We start from the raw sequence: 18,407 nt of genomic DNA, 5'->3' as shown, positions 1-18,407 counted from the left end.
AATTATTTATTTAAAGACATTGCCGCGAAACACTCAGAAACGGTCAGGCGCATGGTCTAAAGAGCTTAAGTAGCATTAAGCAGATCACTAAAAGTATAATAAAAATAATTTTGCTGCAAAACAAAGTTCTGCAAGTTTTTTTTTTTTTAAGTTCAGTACAATTTTTTTTTAGAAACGCCAATGTTCTCCTTTTAAAGTACAATTGTTTTTTTTTTTTTTTTTACTTGTAGTAATGGCTCAGTGTCTTTTGTATTTTAATTTCAATTTCAGTCACATTGCGTGTGAAATATAATGCGTGCATAACCACGTAAAAAGAAAAAAAGATATAAAAAGTTAGAGCTAATTTATCAAAATTAGCTATATTAAATTACAGCATGTATGTTAATACAGGCAGAGTGTGAACAAACTCAGGGTAAGGCTAGGATATGTGCTTGCCTTTTAATACATTTAAAAAGTTTTGCGGCGAACCAAAAAGAGGTTTTAAAGAACATATTATTTAGCCTACATTTTCTCTCGGTATCGTCGCTGTGCGTGCGCTGTCAGTATCCAGTATCTGAATTTAGGCTTTAAAAAATGATACAGTAGCTGAGTGGCGCATCCGGTGTGTGACCCCCTTAATGGTCAGCCATGTTTGTCAAACAATGGAAATATAAGATATTGTCTTTCTTGTGAGCACATAATTCAGTCTGTGAGTAAATAAGTGCCATCTTTACATGAATAATATTAAATAGACTCCTGCTCTTGCTGTTTGGACACACCTCCTGGATGGACACAGTGCTACCATTTTTTAATTAAAAGAGATATTTCAGTTGTGAAGCTTACCGAATCTTAAATTTAATACACATTTTTTATGTTGTTTTAGGAGTGGGCTGAGCTTAATCTCTGACTGTTTAGAACACAGTTTCCTAATTATAAAGTTTTAATTTTCATTATTGTGTTTATTTTACTCTTTTCATCCAAAGATGCTCTTCAGTTATGTAGCTGATTGTGACAAAACTGACTGTTCAAAATAAACAGAAAAAGGAAGCACTGAAGATTTGCTTATTTCTATCGTTTCATGCTGGTACCGAACCTTGACCAAAAAATCGAGGTACATTATTTACAGAATCTTGACTCCAGTGTAACATTACACCTATATATATATATATATATATATATATATATATATATATATATATATATATATATATATATATATATATTTATACAATATATATTAGGGTTGTCACGATACTGGAATTCGGTACCAATCGAAAACGCTGCTGAGCACGTTCTTAAACACCGCTGATTTACCATTGTGTGATTGGCCATGAAGGTCATCAATTCACTCAGCTTACTGCTGCTGACTGAGTGTGAATATCGATATAGGGACACTGAAGCAATTAAAAGTCAAGCCGATCAGCTGGTTTGTCTAGTTGACATGCATGAGATCTGGTGATGAATCATGGATTAGAAATGCTCCAGTGTCTCTGTATCTAATATTTAGGTATTGATATTAATATTGATATTTTAGCCTCACACGATGGCATCAGTTAATGTAGAAATATCAGATAAATAACTTCTTTTAAACGGGGCACCAGACAGCTTTAACAGTCAAAATAACAAACAATCAAATATTGTTAATTAAATTATACAAATATAAAGGTGTTTATTATCTGGCCAAATCTGAATGATAAAGAGATCATCTGACTTGTAGAGCCTTTTACTGTATTATTATCACAAGGAAGACACGATTGTAATAAATGTGTATTTTTTAACAAGTGAGTAAACAAGAGACACTAATATTACTAAATGTACAAAAAATGAAGTGCATAGGCATGAATCATGAAGGTGATTAAGTTTAGGATTGTGATAAATAACTTTGTTATATTTTCTAAAAATAAAACTAGAATCTGATATGGTAAACCTTATTCTAAAATAACAAACAACTGAGGAAGTTTTTGTTAATAATAAATATCAGTGACAAACATGTAATTCATTAGAAAATCTTTTACTGAAACACGCTATGCCAAGGTCTCTGTTAAAGGTTTGGCACGTGGTATATTTACGTGTCTGCTGTTGATGCAGTAGATAAAAAAAACTCGATCTTCCTACAGGCTTTTATGCATAGAACAAGCAAATATAGGCCTTTTGAGCTTTGAGAAGAAAAGATCTGTAGATTCTTGAGCATGCAGAACTAGAGATTTCTGTAGGAGGTGGTTCTAATATCGGGGATAGCTGATGTCTTTACCCTTGAAGGTATGGTTCTGAAAATCTGGAACACGGATATTTCTGGAGGTGGTAGTCCTGAAGCAACAGTTTCAGATGCTTTGAAAAAAGCACTGTGAATCCAATTATCATGAAAATCCTTGCTGGAACACGCAGCAAAGTTGTGAAGTCTTCACCACCATACATGATGGATCACCACAACACGTGTGTTACTACTCTCTCTTTTCGGATATCTTCTTTGAGAGAATGTTTTATCCTTTGTTTGTCTGTCACTTCAGCCCTGATTTTTTTTCTGTATTACAATAAGAGTTTATTTTTTTTTCTTTTGTATATCTACAGCACAGTCCATTCTTTGCTGAACAACTGACAGCCTTTCAGGTGTGGCTGTCAATGGGTGTGGAGAACAGAAACCCACCAGAGCAGCTGCCTATCGTCCTGCAGGTAACTTTCATCAAAAACTTTTTCAAAATCTGCTGAATTTCCTTCCTAGTGTGTGTATAAATCATTATTAGACCTTTGACATGGCATCAGTTTAAAGACAGGTTTGCACAACTTCAAAATGCAACAGACTGTGTAATGTGTGAGCTGAAATCTGCCAGTGTAGCCAAGCGCTGATCATGTATTAATGTTCATGCTGAGGGCTCTGCATGTTTTAAAAGCTTTGACAGTTGGAGCAGAGCTCCCAGCTGAGCTTTTTTAGTGCTCACATTTTTTTCAGTACACAAGTATTTCACTGGTTGCATGCAGATCTGGCAAATTCACCTGATAATAATTCAATTCATCTTTTTTATAGCGCCTTAACTATGTAGTTTGTAAAAAAGCTGCTTAACATAGAAGAAGTTCTAGTAAATTGAAACTGCTTCAGTTTAGTTTTCTGAGTCGGAGTTTAGTTTATTTAATTTAAGTGTCATATAAATGTCACTACAGAAAAAACAAACACTGAAGAGCAATGCACAGATCAATGCAAACCTAGCAAGCCAGTGATGACATGTATACATTATACAAGTTTTAATTCCGAATGCAATTAGTGAAATAAATTAACTTTTGAATATATATATATATATATATATATATATATATATATATATATATATATATATATATATATATATATATATATATTTATTTTTATTTTTTTTTTCTCGATAATCTACAGAACAAATCATCGTTATACAATAACTTGACCAATTAATCTAACCTGTCTAGTTCACCTAATTAACCTAGTTAAACCTTTAAATGTCAATTTAAGCTGTATAGAAGGGTCTTGAAAAAGATTTGCACTTTTTATAAGCAATAAACAAAATACTAAAATAGACTTACATTTAACATGATTATAAACCATAACATTTTGGCTGTATGCTATATAATGAGATATTTCCAGTTTCAAACACTTAAAGACAAAGAGAATAGACCATGGACTAAAGAACAAATATTATTTTAAAAACATTTATTACACATCCAAAAGGTGCATCATACGAAAAAAAAAAACTATAAATAAAACTAACACAAGCAGAAATGTAACTGTGATAAAAAGAAGCCTACTGTACAATTCACTCTTCAAATAAATCTCACTATCAAGCCTATTTTATCATGGCAACTAAAATAAAGTGAATTAGTCTCTGTTGTCTTCCACATTGTTGATGAGATTGTGGATGACATTTTCCCAGTCAGGTACAGTGTTTTGAACAGTACTACAGTAAAGTACATCAATTAATCAGTTGTGGTAATACTATAGTTGCTATGGTAACACACTTGTAATGTGAACAAATTACCCAGTGCTATAGTTTTTTTTTTTACAATATAGGGCATATTATACTACAGTTCACCACATTTTACTGTAGTAAAACTACACTGTATTTCATTTTATCAGTTTACTATTCTTAATACTACAGTTTGCTGAAGCATTCATTATTAACAACTTTTAAATAACACTAGCCTAAAACATAGGCAGTATCCATAACACTCAAAAACACTAGTATTTATTATAGAATTTACCAGAACCTTTTAGTGTTTCGTGTATTGTTGATAAATAGCGTAGCAATATATATAAACCATATCAATATTCTTGGGATAACCAATTTAACAGTAGGATCTCTGGAGAGCTAAAGCACAAAAGGAAGAGGAAACATGAGGCACAAATTTTGAGTCTGTATCATCTGACAGAGCGAGAGCAGATCATTCGCACGTGAGCAGCCATGTTTTGAGTGCGTGCGACTGCGAGAAATTTTGTGGTTAAGCAGTTTTGTCCACGAACAGAAGATTACATGAATACACTCTCGACTTGTAAAACCATGCTTACGGCATTTGTCAGTAAAATAACGGCATATGCACATACGTCCATCTCGCGAATGTACTGTCATTTTCATCTATTTGTCGCTCATCCTCTGCGGGTCAGGGTTTCTGGGCTGAGCCAATGGCCTCGGACCTTGAGCTCAGAGTCTGAAATCATTCTGCGTTCAAAGTAAAGTAAGTTCCAATAGCCAGAGGGAGATTAATGACAACACGTGCATATGTTCATTAACCACAAACAGGAAATAGAACTTACTTGCGGTATTATTTATTTGTTAATGTCTTGCGGGGTTTGTTTTAACGCATCCGTTACTGACAATGTACAGAGTAAAATATTAATGAAAATGTATTAGTAATGCCTTACACTATTTTGTTTGTGTGTGTGTTTGTTTATATATATATATATATATATATATATATATATATATATATATATATATATATATATATATATATATATAGCAATCTGTACATATATTAATTGTAAATCTGTTCATAGCTAGCACAACCTGTATATAATGTTAATTGTACATCCATCTTTAAATATCACCATAGTTTTTCTATAACTGCACCTTATAACTTATACCTGTATCCTGCACTTGCTGCTTTTGCACTGCTGGTTAGACCTAAACTGCATTTCATTGCATTGTACTTGTACATGTGTAATGACAATAAAGTTGAATCTAATCTAATCTAATCTAATCTAATCTAATCTAATCTAATCTAATCTAATAGTTTGATCGCAGTGTTTACTACAATAATGTCACTAATATATGCATACTCTATGTCCTAATTCCATTTCTGTTTAGTTCAGTTATGACTAGGTGGATTAAGGTAATCAAAACTCGCTGTTTTGAGCTTATGTAGGCCTACAGTTTAAAATTCTTGTTTAACTGAATATACAGTTAGTAAATACAAGTACATCTTATTGAACATAATTTATTTTCATCACCAATTATCATAGTAGAACAGTTTCTCAAGCCGTTTGTCATGCATTTTGGAAACAGTCTAATGTGCCACCTGGGTTGAGAAACCCGCCAAACTCGGTCAACTTTGTACTTGTGTACTAGCACATATATTCTTAATGCCTTCGTCAGACATCAATATACCCCTCACTGAACATTATGCTAATGTTTTTCCATATGTTTTCTCTCAGGTCCTTTTAAGTCAGGTACACAGGCTGAGGGCGCTGGATTTGCTTGGACGATTTTTGGACCTGGGTCCTTGGGCTGTCAGTTTGGTGAGACATCATACAGCACACTTTTAACAGATATTTTTGACTGACTTTTACAGTAAAGCTTGTAACACAAACCATGGCTTAACATTACTTTAGGTAATACGCACTGTATGTAAGTTGGTTTATATACATAAATGTTAATAAGACGAGATCTGTGAAAGAAAAAATATCTAATTAAATCAAGAACATACAATTTTTGAAGAAAATGTTTGGCTGCCTTGTATAATTGTTATGCTATTATTGTTGTTTCTGTCACTTTTTTATGCTGTTGTTTTTTTATGCAGGCTCTTTCAGTAGGAATTTTTCCATATGTGCTAAAACTGTTGCAGAGTTCAGCGAGAGAGCTGAGGCCTCTTTTGGTCTTCATCTGGGCAAAGATCCTGGCTGTAGATAGTGTATGTATCTTAAATTGATTGCATTGAAGATTTAGCATTTTTACCTGTAATTCCACATATTTCTCAGTATTATAGAACAAATATTTTAAAAATAGACTTCAATATCTGTTTGTAATTAAGGAAATACTGAAGAGTATGTGATTGGTTCTTTATCAAAGTCCAGGTCGACAATAGAACATTATAGCACATGGTATGAAAGGACTAGCAACAGATCATTTTCAAGATATGCTAGAGTACACCGCTTATGCACAGCCTCTGACAGTTACCACCTAGTGAATAATAGAAAATATTAAAGCAAGAAAAGGTAATACATTACAGTAATACATGACAGGTATTACAGGTTAAGGTATATATTTGTGTGTGTGTGTGTGTGTGTGTGTATATATATATATATATATATATATATATATATATATATATATATATATATATATATATATATACATACACACATACATACAGTTAGATCTATATGCATGTATGCATATATTCATTTTCATTTAATTTTCTTGTTGGCTTAGTCCCTTTATTAATCCGGGGTCACCACAGCGGATTAAACCGCCAACCTATCCAGCAAGTTTTTACACTGCGGATGCCCTTGCAGCCAAAACCCATCTCTGGGAAACATCCACACACACACACTCATACACTACTGACAATTTACCCTACCCAATTCATGTCAAAATGTCAAATGTACTCCACAGTCACCAGATCCCAATCCAATAGAGCCCCTTGGGAATGTGGTGGTTTAAGAGACTCACATCATGAGTGTGCAGCTGACAATTCTGCCGAAACTGCGTGATGCTATCATTTCGATATTTGAATAATTGAATCTATGCCATGAAGAATTAAGGCAGTTCAGAACGCAAATGGGGTCCAACCTGGTACTAGTAAGGTATACCTAATAAAGTGGCCGGTGAGTGTGTATGTGTGTATTCTATGTAATGTAATGATTGTGAGGGTGCAGATGAGATGTAATTTTTTGAGAGACACTCAAATATATCACGTGCGCTGCGTTTGCAACCTCTAAGTCATGTAAAAATTTATTGCAAATTAAAATAAATATAATTTGATTATATTTCGCTAATTGGGTGTTTTATTAGATTATTTGCAATTATTTTGCGTTTAATTAAGAATTTTGCACGATTGCAAAAATTTGCGTTGTCTTGTAGATTTTGCATTGAATTCAGCGATCGTGGAATTGCAAAAAACTAGCTATTCCAACTCATAACTGCACACATGTCATTTATGACATTGCAAACTTGACATTGCAGGTTGAAATGTCACCAAACTAAGTCTGTCACAGATCATAGTCTCGGAATTCAAAAGCAAATCCGTTAAACGTGTGAGCATGGATTCAAAGTGGGTGCCTTTGTACATCATGCTCAAGAATGAGAACAGTCTGCATATAACTGTTTTTTTCAGGAGGATTTAAAAAAAAAGTTGATTCCTGTCTTGTTGTCAACTAAAACACTATGACATTGAGACTCTTTTGAAGTAGACTATTTCTATCCATACCTCTAACGGACCAAGGATTTCCCCAGCAAATATTCACACAAAAGTGGAGAAAAAAAAGCAAAGAAATAAATTAAATTTCACATCAAAATTTCATATTTACTTCTGTAAGTTTTCCTGAAAAGAATTAAATTTTAGGATGAAAATAGAGCATTTTATTTATTTTTTTATTGAAAAAAAATGCCCCTCTAAGATGTTAAAGTAGGGCAGTGTGAGATCAGGGGGGAAAAGCCCCAGCACAAGCACATAAACATAGACTAAGGCTACGTTTACACTGCAGGTAAATGTGGCACGAATCAGATTTTTTCCCCCTCATGTGACTCGGGTGATGACAGTGTGAACAGCCCAAACCGCATGGAATCTGATCTTTTCAGGTCATATCTGTGCCACTTTTATATGTGGTCTTAAACACATTTATATGTGGTCTTGACACAGATCTGATGTTTTGCAATGCGACCACAGTGTGAACGGTTATGTCGGATTTCATGTGACTTTTACATAAACTTTGAGTGACATGCGTCATCATTCTGTGCTGCACACATCATCTACCCCTCAGCAGCACAGTAGAACAGCACACAGGGCGATTACAGTAACACAGAAAGTTGGTTGTTCATGTTGAAAAAGATTTTGAAGGCATAACTGGTGCTTGTTAACAAATCTGGTTGACGATTGAGGCACGGGTTGATCGCGAAACTAAAAAGCATCGTGGGTATTGCGGATAGGGGATTCGGGTGCAATGGAGGAAGAACTTTCTCTCAGAGAGAAAAAAAATTGCAGGTGCCCGAGCACCCAAACCACCCTTCTGCACGTGTCTGCTGTTTATAACGAAGTGAAATTAAATAAATTTAAATAATAAAATTTATTTAAAAATTAAATAATTAACCCTTGATGAGTCCACTAAACCGGTGGTCAGAGTGCCACGCACAGCACTTGTTATAAATCACAAACGATCAGTGTTTTTTATCACAGGAGTCTTATTTTAGGTCTCAAATGACGAAATACACATTAGTGGTAGCAGAACAATCATTTACAGTTCATGAAATACACCACGGTTGTTGAGTTCCCCTGAACCCAGACTTCTTGTTAAGAAGATGGCGTCAATTGCGTTCATGACATTTTGCATTCATTGAAAAGTAAGAATGATAAATAAATCTATATGAAACAGTCCCTTAAAAATGACATTGCGCCTTTAGTTTTGAGATTTGCACTCATGCTTGTTCTGTTGTCTCGACTACAACTTCATTGATCTGAGTATGTATTAATGTAATGTATTAATTACGTCAATGGACCCCATAGTTATGTCAATGGGCTATCCATGATATAAGGGTTTATTTTCCTTACATTGCAGGTGTGCAAATTAGCCATGTTTATGCACGTAATGAAACTCTCCTTTTTATACAATCACTTTCCACACTTAACAGTCCAACCTCAACACAGCTGAAAAAGCACAATTTCAAGTCATTTTTTTTAAATCAGAGTTACCAGTATAACAGAAGGGTATCCTGACATGTTAATTCTTGCTCAATACTGTACAATTTTCTAAAAATTACTGAAATCAAACTTTTACATTACCCACTTTTACAGAACTTTTTTATGTTATATAGAGGTATCAGAATGTCACAAAGCGGCGCTTAGAAAATTCACTAGATGAAACAAGCACAAGCAGTTGATACCTTTTCCATCTTACCCACATTATCCTCCAAAACACATTGTTTTGACAAATAGCTTTCCATCATTCGAGAGTCTGTTAATGTTTGATGGTTGTATCTATATGGTTTGTTTTTGATGTGTCTTATTGTAATTCAAATTGTCTTTCTCTCCCTTGTGTTTTTTTTCTCCCACTTTCTCTTTTCTGTAGTCATGCCAGGCTGATCTTGTAAAAGATAATGGACACAAGTATTTCTTGTCAGTGCTGGCTGATCCGTTCATGCCAGTGAGTATCTTACAGATGACACTGAATCATTTTCTACTTTGTTCAAACCTAAATATATTTATTTACTTGATTAAGTTTCCCATATTTACACTGGTCAAACCACATTTTAATTTTTGTTTGAAAAATTGCTGTTCTTTTCATCAATAAAATAAAGCACTAAATTCTCAGAATCATAGAATAATGTAAATTGTTAATTTAATAATTTTATTTTAACATTTTGGGCTCTGTACACCAACCCAGTCGATTTTAAATGAAACAAACAAGATGTGCTTTTTACTGCAGACTGTCAGCTTTAATTTGAGGGTATTTACATGAAAAAATCTGGTGAATGCTGTAGGAAATTACAACAAATTGCATATGTTCCTCCCACCAGTAAAGGGTCTAAAAGTAATTGGACAGAATAATGATCATAAATCAAACTTTTACTTTTTAATACTTGGTTGCAAATCCTTTGCCGTCAATTTCAGTCTGAAGTCTGGAGACATCCCCAAATGGTTTCATTCCTGGTGTTGCTCTGTCAGGCCTCTATATCAACTGTCTTCAGTTCCTGCTTGTACTTGGTGCATATTCCCTTTAGTTTTGTCTTCAGCTAGTAAAATGCTAGCTCAATTGGATTCAGGTCACATGATTGACTTGGCCATCCCATGACATTCTACCTCTTTTCCTTTAACAACACTTTGGTTGATTTGCAGTATGCTTTAGGTCATTCTCTATCTGCACTGTGAAGCAAGTTCTGAAGTATTTGATTTAAGATGATCGGAAGATATTGTCCGAAACACTTCAGAATTCATCCTGCTGCTTTTGTCAGCAGTCACATTATCAATAATTACAAGAGAACCTCGAAATTCCGTTAGGCCTAATTCAGCTTATAAAATCTCATTTAATGTTTAATGAAAATGTTATTAAAGAACCAGAGCTGATTTTAAATGGAATTAGTCTATTTGACAACAAATGTAATAATAAATATATTCGACAAATTTTTCAAAATAAAAAATATAATGTTCCTAAAGGCAAATTTTACTGGGCATCCTTCATTGACACAACAGACTGGAAAAAAGCCTGGCTATTACCTCATAAGTACTGCATTTCCAATAAAACAAAAGAGGTTCATTTCAAAATTCTTCATAAAATATACCCAGTAAACGGTACTTTGGCAAAGTATTTGGAGATTGACAGTTTATGCACATTTTGTAAGAGTGAAGACGAAACGCTGATTCACATATTTTTTCAATGTGAAAGTACAAAAAACTTTTGGAAAAACTTATATCTCCATATAGGTAACCACATTGCTTCTTCCAGACCCTTTCATCTTCAGGATGTCGTTTGTTATTATGGAGGTGGGGCTGATGTATCAGAGAATTACATTATTGACTTTTTTATTTTGTATGGAAAATATTTTATCCATAAACAAAAATTCTCCTGTTCGCAGCCTTCTTTTTCACATTTTTTAATAGAAATTGATGTTTTTATTAAATCTCTTAGATTAGTTAATAATAAGAAAAGTGATAGATTTTTAGTTCTTTATGATAAATATTTTGGAAACAGCACGGTTACATAAGTCCTCCTTTCCTCTTGCTGTATTTGTGTTATGTATGTTTAATTTTATTTATTTATTTATTTTTTCTCCCTTTTGTTTCTTTTTTTATTTAATTTTTAAAGTTTATATTGTTTATCCTGATCTGTTATTGTCATTGTGTTCTTTTGTGTAAATTGTTGAATTTTGTATGTTTGTTATTGAGGTCAATAAAAAAAAAAAAAAAAAAAAAAAAAAACAAGAGAACCTCGAATTGACAGCCATGCATGCCCATGCCATGACACTACTACCACCATGCTTGACTGCTTAGGATCATGAGCCGTTCCTTACCTTTAGCATACTCTTTATTTCCCATCACTCTGGTACAAGTTGGTCTTGATCTAATCTAGCACTGTGACGGCTTTTTTAGAACACTAATCTATCCTTCCTGTTTTTGAGGCTCATCAATAGTTTACATCTTGGAGAGAACCCTCTGTATTCACTCTGGTGTGGTTTCGCTTGATTGTTGACTTTGACACACATACATCTACCTCCTGGAGACTGTTCTTGATCGGGCCAATCTGGCCAACTGTTGCAAAAGGTGTTTTCTTCACCAGTGAAAGAATTCTTTGGTCATTCACCACAGTTGTTTTCCGTGGTCTTCCGTTTTTTTTTGGTATAGCTGAGCACACTGGTGTGTTCTATCTATTTAAGAATGTTTCTAACAGTTGTTTTGCCACACCTAATGTTTTTGCTATTTCTCAGATGGTTTTTTTTTTTTTTTTTTTTCAGCCTAATGATAGCTTGCTTGACTGATAGTGACAGCTCTCTGGATCTCATCTTGAGAGCTGACAGTAACAGATTCCAAATGCAAATAGCACAGTTGAAATTAAGTCTGAGCCTTTTGTCTGCTCATTGTAATGGATAATAGGAAAATGAGGGAATAACAGACATCTGGCAATGGAATTGCTTGGGAGCCAATTGCCCAATTACTTTTGAGCCCTTAACAAGTGGGAGGCACATATGCAAACTGTTGTAATTCCTACAGCATTTACCTTATTTGGATGTAAATACCCCCAAATTTAAGCTGACAGTCTGTAGTTAAAGAACATCTTGATGGTTTCATTTAAAATTGGTTATACAACCAAAAATGTTTATAGGATTTATGGTCCTATTTTTATGGACCTAACTGGACCCTATATATATATATTTTTTTTTTTTGTTCCAGGCTGAGCATCGAACTATGGCTGTCTTCATTCTTGCTGTCATTGTTAATAACTATAACACAGGACAGGTATGAAAACCACAAGCAGAAAGAAAATATTTGCACTCAGCATAAGCCAAAATATTGGTTGCGAAAACTAATAATTTGCATCACAATAAAGGATGTTTGCTTCACCCATGATTTGTCATAATGTTTTGGTTCTTCATAAATATCTAGAATTTAAATAATACTTTTCATATGTCCTCTCTCTTCATTAGGAGGCATGTCTGCAGGGTAACCTGATTGCAATCTGTCTGGAACAGCTCAATGACCCTCACCCTCTCCTGAGGCAATGGGTTGCAATATGTCTTGGACGAATTTGGCAGAACTATGATTCTGCTCGCTGGTGCGGAGTTCGAGATAGTGCACATGAAAAACTCTACAGTCTCCTGTCGGATTCTATACCAGAGGTTCTGAAAGTTGTCTAGTCAAATGTTTTTGTAGTTTTATAAAATATAGTAATAGGTTTTCTATTGCAAATCCAATAAATAAAATATTAAGCCACTATAATTAGTAATGCACTTAAATGCTTTAGGGCAGTGGTCACCGAACCTGTCGATTGCAGTGGTAGATCTTTATTGCTCTCCTGGTAGATCCTAAAAATTACTGGACAAAAAGTACAATATGTCTTCATTTATTGTACTTGATCAAACTGCTGTTTTTATTTTTTATTATTGTTAACCGGCCTAAACTTCATATAGTGATGACACCCTGCAACTTGAGATATGTTAGCCCGAAAAGTAGTCTTAACAGCTGAGCTCAGCTGTAAAAACTATAGCATTTCTTGCCTGGAACGGCAGAAGGAATTTTGTTTGTTTGTTGAATTGCAGGTCGGCTCCTCGTCACCAGTGGCAGTGTCAAGTGTCATATCTAATTACACCTCTACTGGCATGCTGGCTCAGGGAAAGCAGCAGCATAGAGAGACACTGCAGAAACTGCAGTTACAGGGGTTTGACAGATAAATATGAATTTGTAGCTAAATTTTTAACAATGCGAAACGGCATTACTAGTTGTTTAAGTTCTTGTTTATGTCCTTTCTACAACATACCGTTAATGCTAGAAACTACTAATGTAATAGATCAATTTTAACTAATTAAAATACTTACAGGTTGTGGCTCACATTCCCCAGCTTCTTCTATTTTGGTTGGAGCTGCTCCTTCTTTGAGGAGTTTTTAGCCAAACACAGCACCGAACTGGGAAAGATTGTGGAAGCTGTTTTTTGTCAAATTCTAGGGCTATATCTTTTTTATATATATATATATATAATTTTCTAGACAGATATCAAAATTAAATTGTAAGCAGTTTTCTATTTGTGTCATGTCCTTTGCAAGCCCAAATTCAGAAACAGTAAGCTCTGTGAAAATAGCAGTGTTTGGGTGGCATTTTAGCTTTCTCTGATATAACATACAGTAACATCACCTCTGGCCATGCCCCTTCGCTGCGCGGGGTGTATGTGCATGGTGAATGCACGTAAACTGAAGGGTTTGTAATCGCATTAACCTAGATGTATTTTTTTGTATTCCCTTAACTTTTTTCGCTTTAAGCTTTGCTAAGCTAACTTTGTCAAAGCCTATGGGCAATTTCAGACAAACACAACCTTAATTTTTCTGTTTTTCACCATGTTGTTTAAATATCACATCCATTTGCGCCACTTTGTAGACTCATGGGTGTTCTGATCTAGAAAAGAGGTGTGTTAAGGCGTATTGTTTACCGGTTGCTATTTTGAGGAACGAAAACTGTGAGACTGTGCAATAGACATGCTGAATGCAGGTCTAAAGCTAAGTGCAGATTGCGTTAGTTGTGCGCCTCACTTACACATTGTTTAATGCACACATGATGCACAGCAATATGCAAATACCTTTACAAATAAAAAATTAATAAAAGATTTCAATATTTTTTTAAATTATTACTTTCTACGTAAATATAAAAACCACTGCCTTAATGCCTTCTTCATCTTGGGGGGCTTTTTTAGTTTATTCATGACAATTTACTTTTGTATAATGTTATTATTATTATAAGTAGTATTTATTATATACGTGTTTAAATTAGTTTTATTATAAACAAGTTAAGATTTGCATAGCTTGTGTATTTGGATATAATAATTTTTACCACACTTCGTTATTATTGTTTATCATCAAAATAGAGCCATTTATCTCCCTTTCCATCAAACTTTGAGTATATTACATTCAGAAATGTTGTTTATGTTCACACAGCTACATTACACATGAACTAAAGCTTAAAATAAGATATTGTAGTGGAGGAACCCTTTTTTAGGGGTCAAGCACCAAAGGTGCGTAGACATCTCTTGTATCCATTGTATCTTGTATTAGTTCCTATTATTATTCTTCTGGCTTCTTCTTCTGCTGCTCTGGGAGTCTATGACAGTCCTATGAACCGTTTCTGGCATTTGTGAAAACTTTGGCACACTGATAGAGGACAGTCTGATCTTCAACCATAACATATTTGGACTATCTAACCTAAACTCCTTAGCGCCACCACTTCATTTATCAAAGTTTCACTTATGTTTATTTTTATAACATTTGAACCGAATGGGCTGCAATCAAAATTCTTCCTCTTCCAGCTATTTTTTTTTCCTAGAACGTTTGTCTGATTATAAACAAAATTAAAACACATAATCTACAGACCATGATGACCAAAATTTATGGAATTTAAGTTGATTAGATGAACCGTTTTTAATAAACTTGCAGACAAATGTAACATAGAGCATGCAAAAATTAACTTAAGGTGTTATCTCTGTAACGCATTGACGTATTCACACCAGACTTGGTGTGTTATCATAACCATGTTCTGTAGTTAGCTGCTTTTTCTCAACACACTACCCCCTAGTTGGCCAGAGATTAAAAAAAAAAAATTACATTTTTTTTGGTTATAACTTCTCAAATATTTGTCCAAAATCCATAACATTATCTTTACATTCGGTGTAGCACGCCAAGTTAAAGGATGTCTGATTTTCCCAAGACAGCATTTTTTTGGCCGTCAGACCATTTTGAATTATGTCAAAAATTGCTATATTTTGAATGGATTAGCAAATTGTTAAGAAAGCCAGTATGTGTCTTCGGAACTGTGTCCTTAAGATGCTCGAAAAGTTTTTTTCACAGCGCCACCTTTTGGTCAAACGTTATAATGATATTTCTAAAAATGCTAATAACATTTGACTATTTTTTCCTATTGTTATGGAGCTTGTCTTGATACATTTCTTGGCTTGTCTTGAGAATATTGATACCAATTATGCCTTAATTAACTAAACTGCCTGTCCACCATCTAGCCTTAAGTCAAAAAATGACTTTTTCAAACTTCTCCTGCATCATTTGGCTGATTTGCACCAAATTTGGCTTAGATCAAAAGGTATAGAATTTGTGTTAATAGGTGTAATGACTTTTGAGATGACAAATGTGATGGCATGATGCCAAACTACATCTGAGGCTGTAACTGTTATATTTAAAGATAATGACACCAAATTTTAGGTGTGTCATTGTCATCTTACACTGACCACACCATAAAACAATTGGTAATAACTTTTGACTGCATATGCTTATTTTGATGATATTGGTCTCAAATTATTCCTTTGGTTATGCCGACAACACAGAACCTAATTATGCCATAATCTACCAAACCTACTGTACGCCATTTGGATTTTGTTAAAACCATTATTTTTTAACTGCTCCTAAACCAGATTTTTCATCAAATCTGACTCGGACCATGTAGACCAAAGTTATGGAATTCATGTTGATCGACCAAATTGTTGTCATTTACCATATGTGCAAAATTGGTGTAATGCTTCCAGTTAACATTACAGCTTGAATCACTGCAATGGTTTGAATGATTGAAACCAAACCTAATGTGTGTGATCTATATTAAATTCTATCAATAGAAATCATATAAAATGTATCAAATGGCTTTTGAATAGTTTTGTCAATTTTTATGTGACTGGTCTTGCAGATTCCTTGGATATTACAGAGAACATTGATAATATGTATTTCCTTTATTGACAAAACTTCATTTACACTATCTTGAATTAGTTTAAAAATCTATTGTTTTGAACTCAAAAAAGTTGCACTCAAAAAGGTTTCAGATTGGTTATATCGTTCATGTCTTACCCTTAATGTAAGTAAAACTGTGGGAATGTTTTTTTTTCAATTAAGAAAAATGAGGAGCATTGCTCAGATATTTTAGTTAATGGAGAAGTAATAAATATTGTTGATCATTTTAAATATTTAGGTATAATTATTGACTCCAATTTAAATTTTAAAAAACACATTAAGAAGGTTTCCAAAAGTGCTAGAGCAAGCCTGAGGATCTATAGAAACATTAGGCATCAGTTACCTATGGCTGCTGCTAAACTTTTTATGAATACAATGATTTTACCTCATTTATCTTATTGTGCTACAAGCTCTTCGCATACGAACATTACAACATTAAAACCATTGTATGTTATATATAAACAAACTGTTAAAATTTTAGCTAAAAAGCCAAGGAGCTATCATCATTGCAACTGTATTACACAACAAAAATTACTAACATTTGACAGTTTCTTATTTTATGCTGATGTGTGTTTAATGTATAAAATATTTCATGGTCTTGCACCACCACCCCTCAAACAATGTGTGATTGTCGGCAAGGACAATATAAGACAGACTAGGTCATCTGTTTGAGGTGATTGTTCAGTTAAACTTAAGAGAACTGCTTTTGGACAATCTGTTTTTTCAGTTAAAGCAGCAGAAAGATGGAATAAAATACCAGTGTATATCAGAGAGAGCAGCACTTTTAATAATTTTAAAACTGTTCTTAAAATCTGGCTAAAACAAAATCAAATATGCAGCCACTGATTTGATTTCATTTTATTGACAATGATGTGTTGTATTTATTGTACTGTAAGTGTATATTGTATTTGTTATAAGTGTTAAATTTGTTACTTCCTGCCCAGGGACTACAGATGTAAATTAGCTTTATAGCTAACTCTGGCACAACATGTCATGTTGTACATTGTCCCTGTATAAATAAATAAAGTAAATAAAATAAAAATAAAACCCTCCATAGATCGTTAACCCATTTTTCACCAAATCTGGCTCCAAAATGCTTTCACCATGCTGCCAAAAAATTATAGAATTTTTCTGTTGCTCTGTAGGTTGTTGCCTTGCTTGTTTATGATGTGGCCGCTGGGCTGCTTGCAGCTTTATTTATTATTATCAGTAGTATTAGTATTTATAACTTGCTAATTTAGTACATGCTTTATATTTGAAAACAATAATTTTACCAGTCTATTTTTTTGTTTACAGTTGCAATTTACATGATCTGATTACTGCTAATGTGACAGTGCATTATTACCCAAATATTCACCCCATTCAAATGTGATGTCTTCATTTGAGATGTCATCACATGCAATCATTGCTTCATTTTTATCAGATTGTAATGTGTAGATTTTGCCATTTTCAAGGATTAGGGATCTTGGACTTAAAAATATGGGTTACAGTGACCACTGCATCAGGGAATGTATTAAATATGATACTTTTATGTTTTGGCACTTGGGAATATCAGTTACCTATACGTAGTTGGCTTAATTTGGATAGCAAAAAATATATTTATTTTTGTTATTTTCATGCTTATTTATGCCTATTACAATACATACTGAATGAGCATGTGCTACATTTGCTTTTGAGTCTATTGCTCTATTACATATATAGGCTTTTTTAAAATCTAAATTATGCATGTTTTGAGTGAACAATAAGCAATCAAATCTTTTTTTACATCTCCCTGCCTCCCAACCATCTTGTCTTTCTTCACTCCCTTCCTTCCCTCTCAACCCTTCGTCTCCCCCCCAACCCCTCCCCCCATTTTTATTGTCAAGTAATATTAGTATGTCTGCATTACTTTCTTTGCTAAAGACATCCTAAAGACAAACAAAGTATGCAAGTAAGAAATGCATGCTCATAAAAACTTAAGGAGGCTTCAAAATATTAACTTAAAACTGAGTACTACCTAGTTACCGTAGAAGCACCATAGTTTAATGATCATTATCATTACTGTTGTTTGGT

At 33.8% G+C, this 18,407-nt stretch overlaps 2 protein-coding genes across 14 annotated transcripts in view; one reads left to right on the top strand and one right to left on the bottom strand.

The window, feature by feature from the left end:
* The window catches only part of LOC147836337 (uncharacterized), a 432,239-nt gene that overhangs the window by 209,173 nt on the left and 204,659 nt on the right, over positions 1-18,407 (bottom strand). The gene's annotated exons all lie outside the window — the stretch shown is intronic.
* The window catches only part of rptor (regulatory associated protein of MTOR, complex 1), a 236,070-nt gene that overhangs the window by 117,286 nt on the left and 100,377 nt on the right, over positions 1-18,407 (top strand). For all 13 annotated transcript variants that reach the window (XM_087257152.1, XM_087257149.1, XM_087257147.1 and 10 more), the window contains exons 12-17: positions 2,548-2,649; positions 5,654-5,737; positions 6,019-6,129; positions 9,503-9,577; positions 12,319-12,384; positions 12,573-12,764. In XM_087257152.1, the coding sequence (XP_087113278.1) occupies positions 2,548-2,649; positions 5,654-5,737; positions 6,019-6,129; positions 9,503-9,577; positions 12,319-12,384; positions 12,573-12,764 (630 nt within the window). The remainder of the gene's footprint in view (positions 1-2,547; positions 2,650-5,653; positions 5,738-6,018; positions 6,130-9,502; positions 9,578-12,318; positions 12,385-12,572; positions 12,765-18,407) is intronic.

Source organism: Danio rerio, chromosome 6, assembly GCF_052040795.2.
Source record: "Danio rerio strain M-AB ecotype USA chromosome 6, GRCz13ab, whole genome shotgun sequence".
Taxonomy (NCBI): domain Eukaryota; kingdom Metazoa; phylum Chordata; class Actinopteri; order Cypriniformes; family Danionidae; genus Danio; species Danio rerio.
This window is presented reverse-complemented; position numbering and strand designations above follow the sequence as displayed.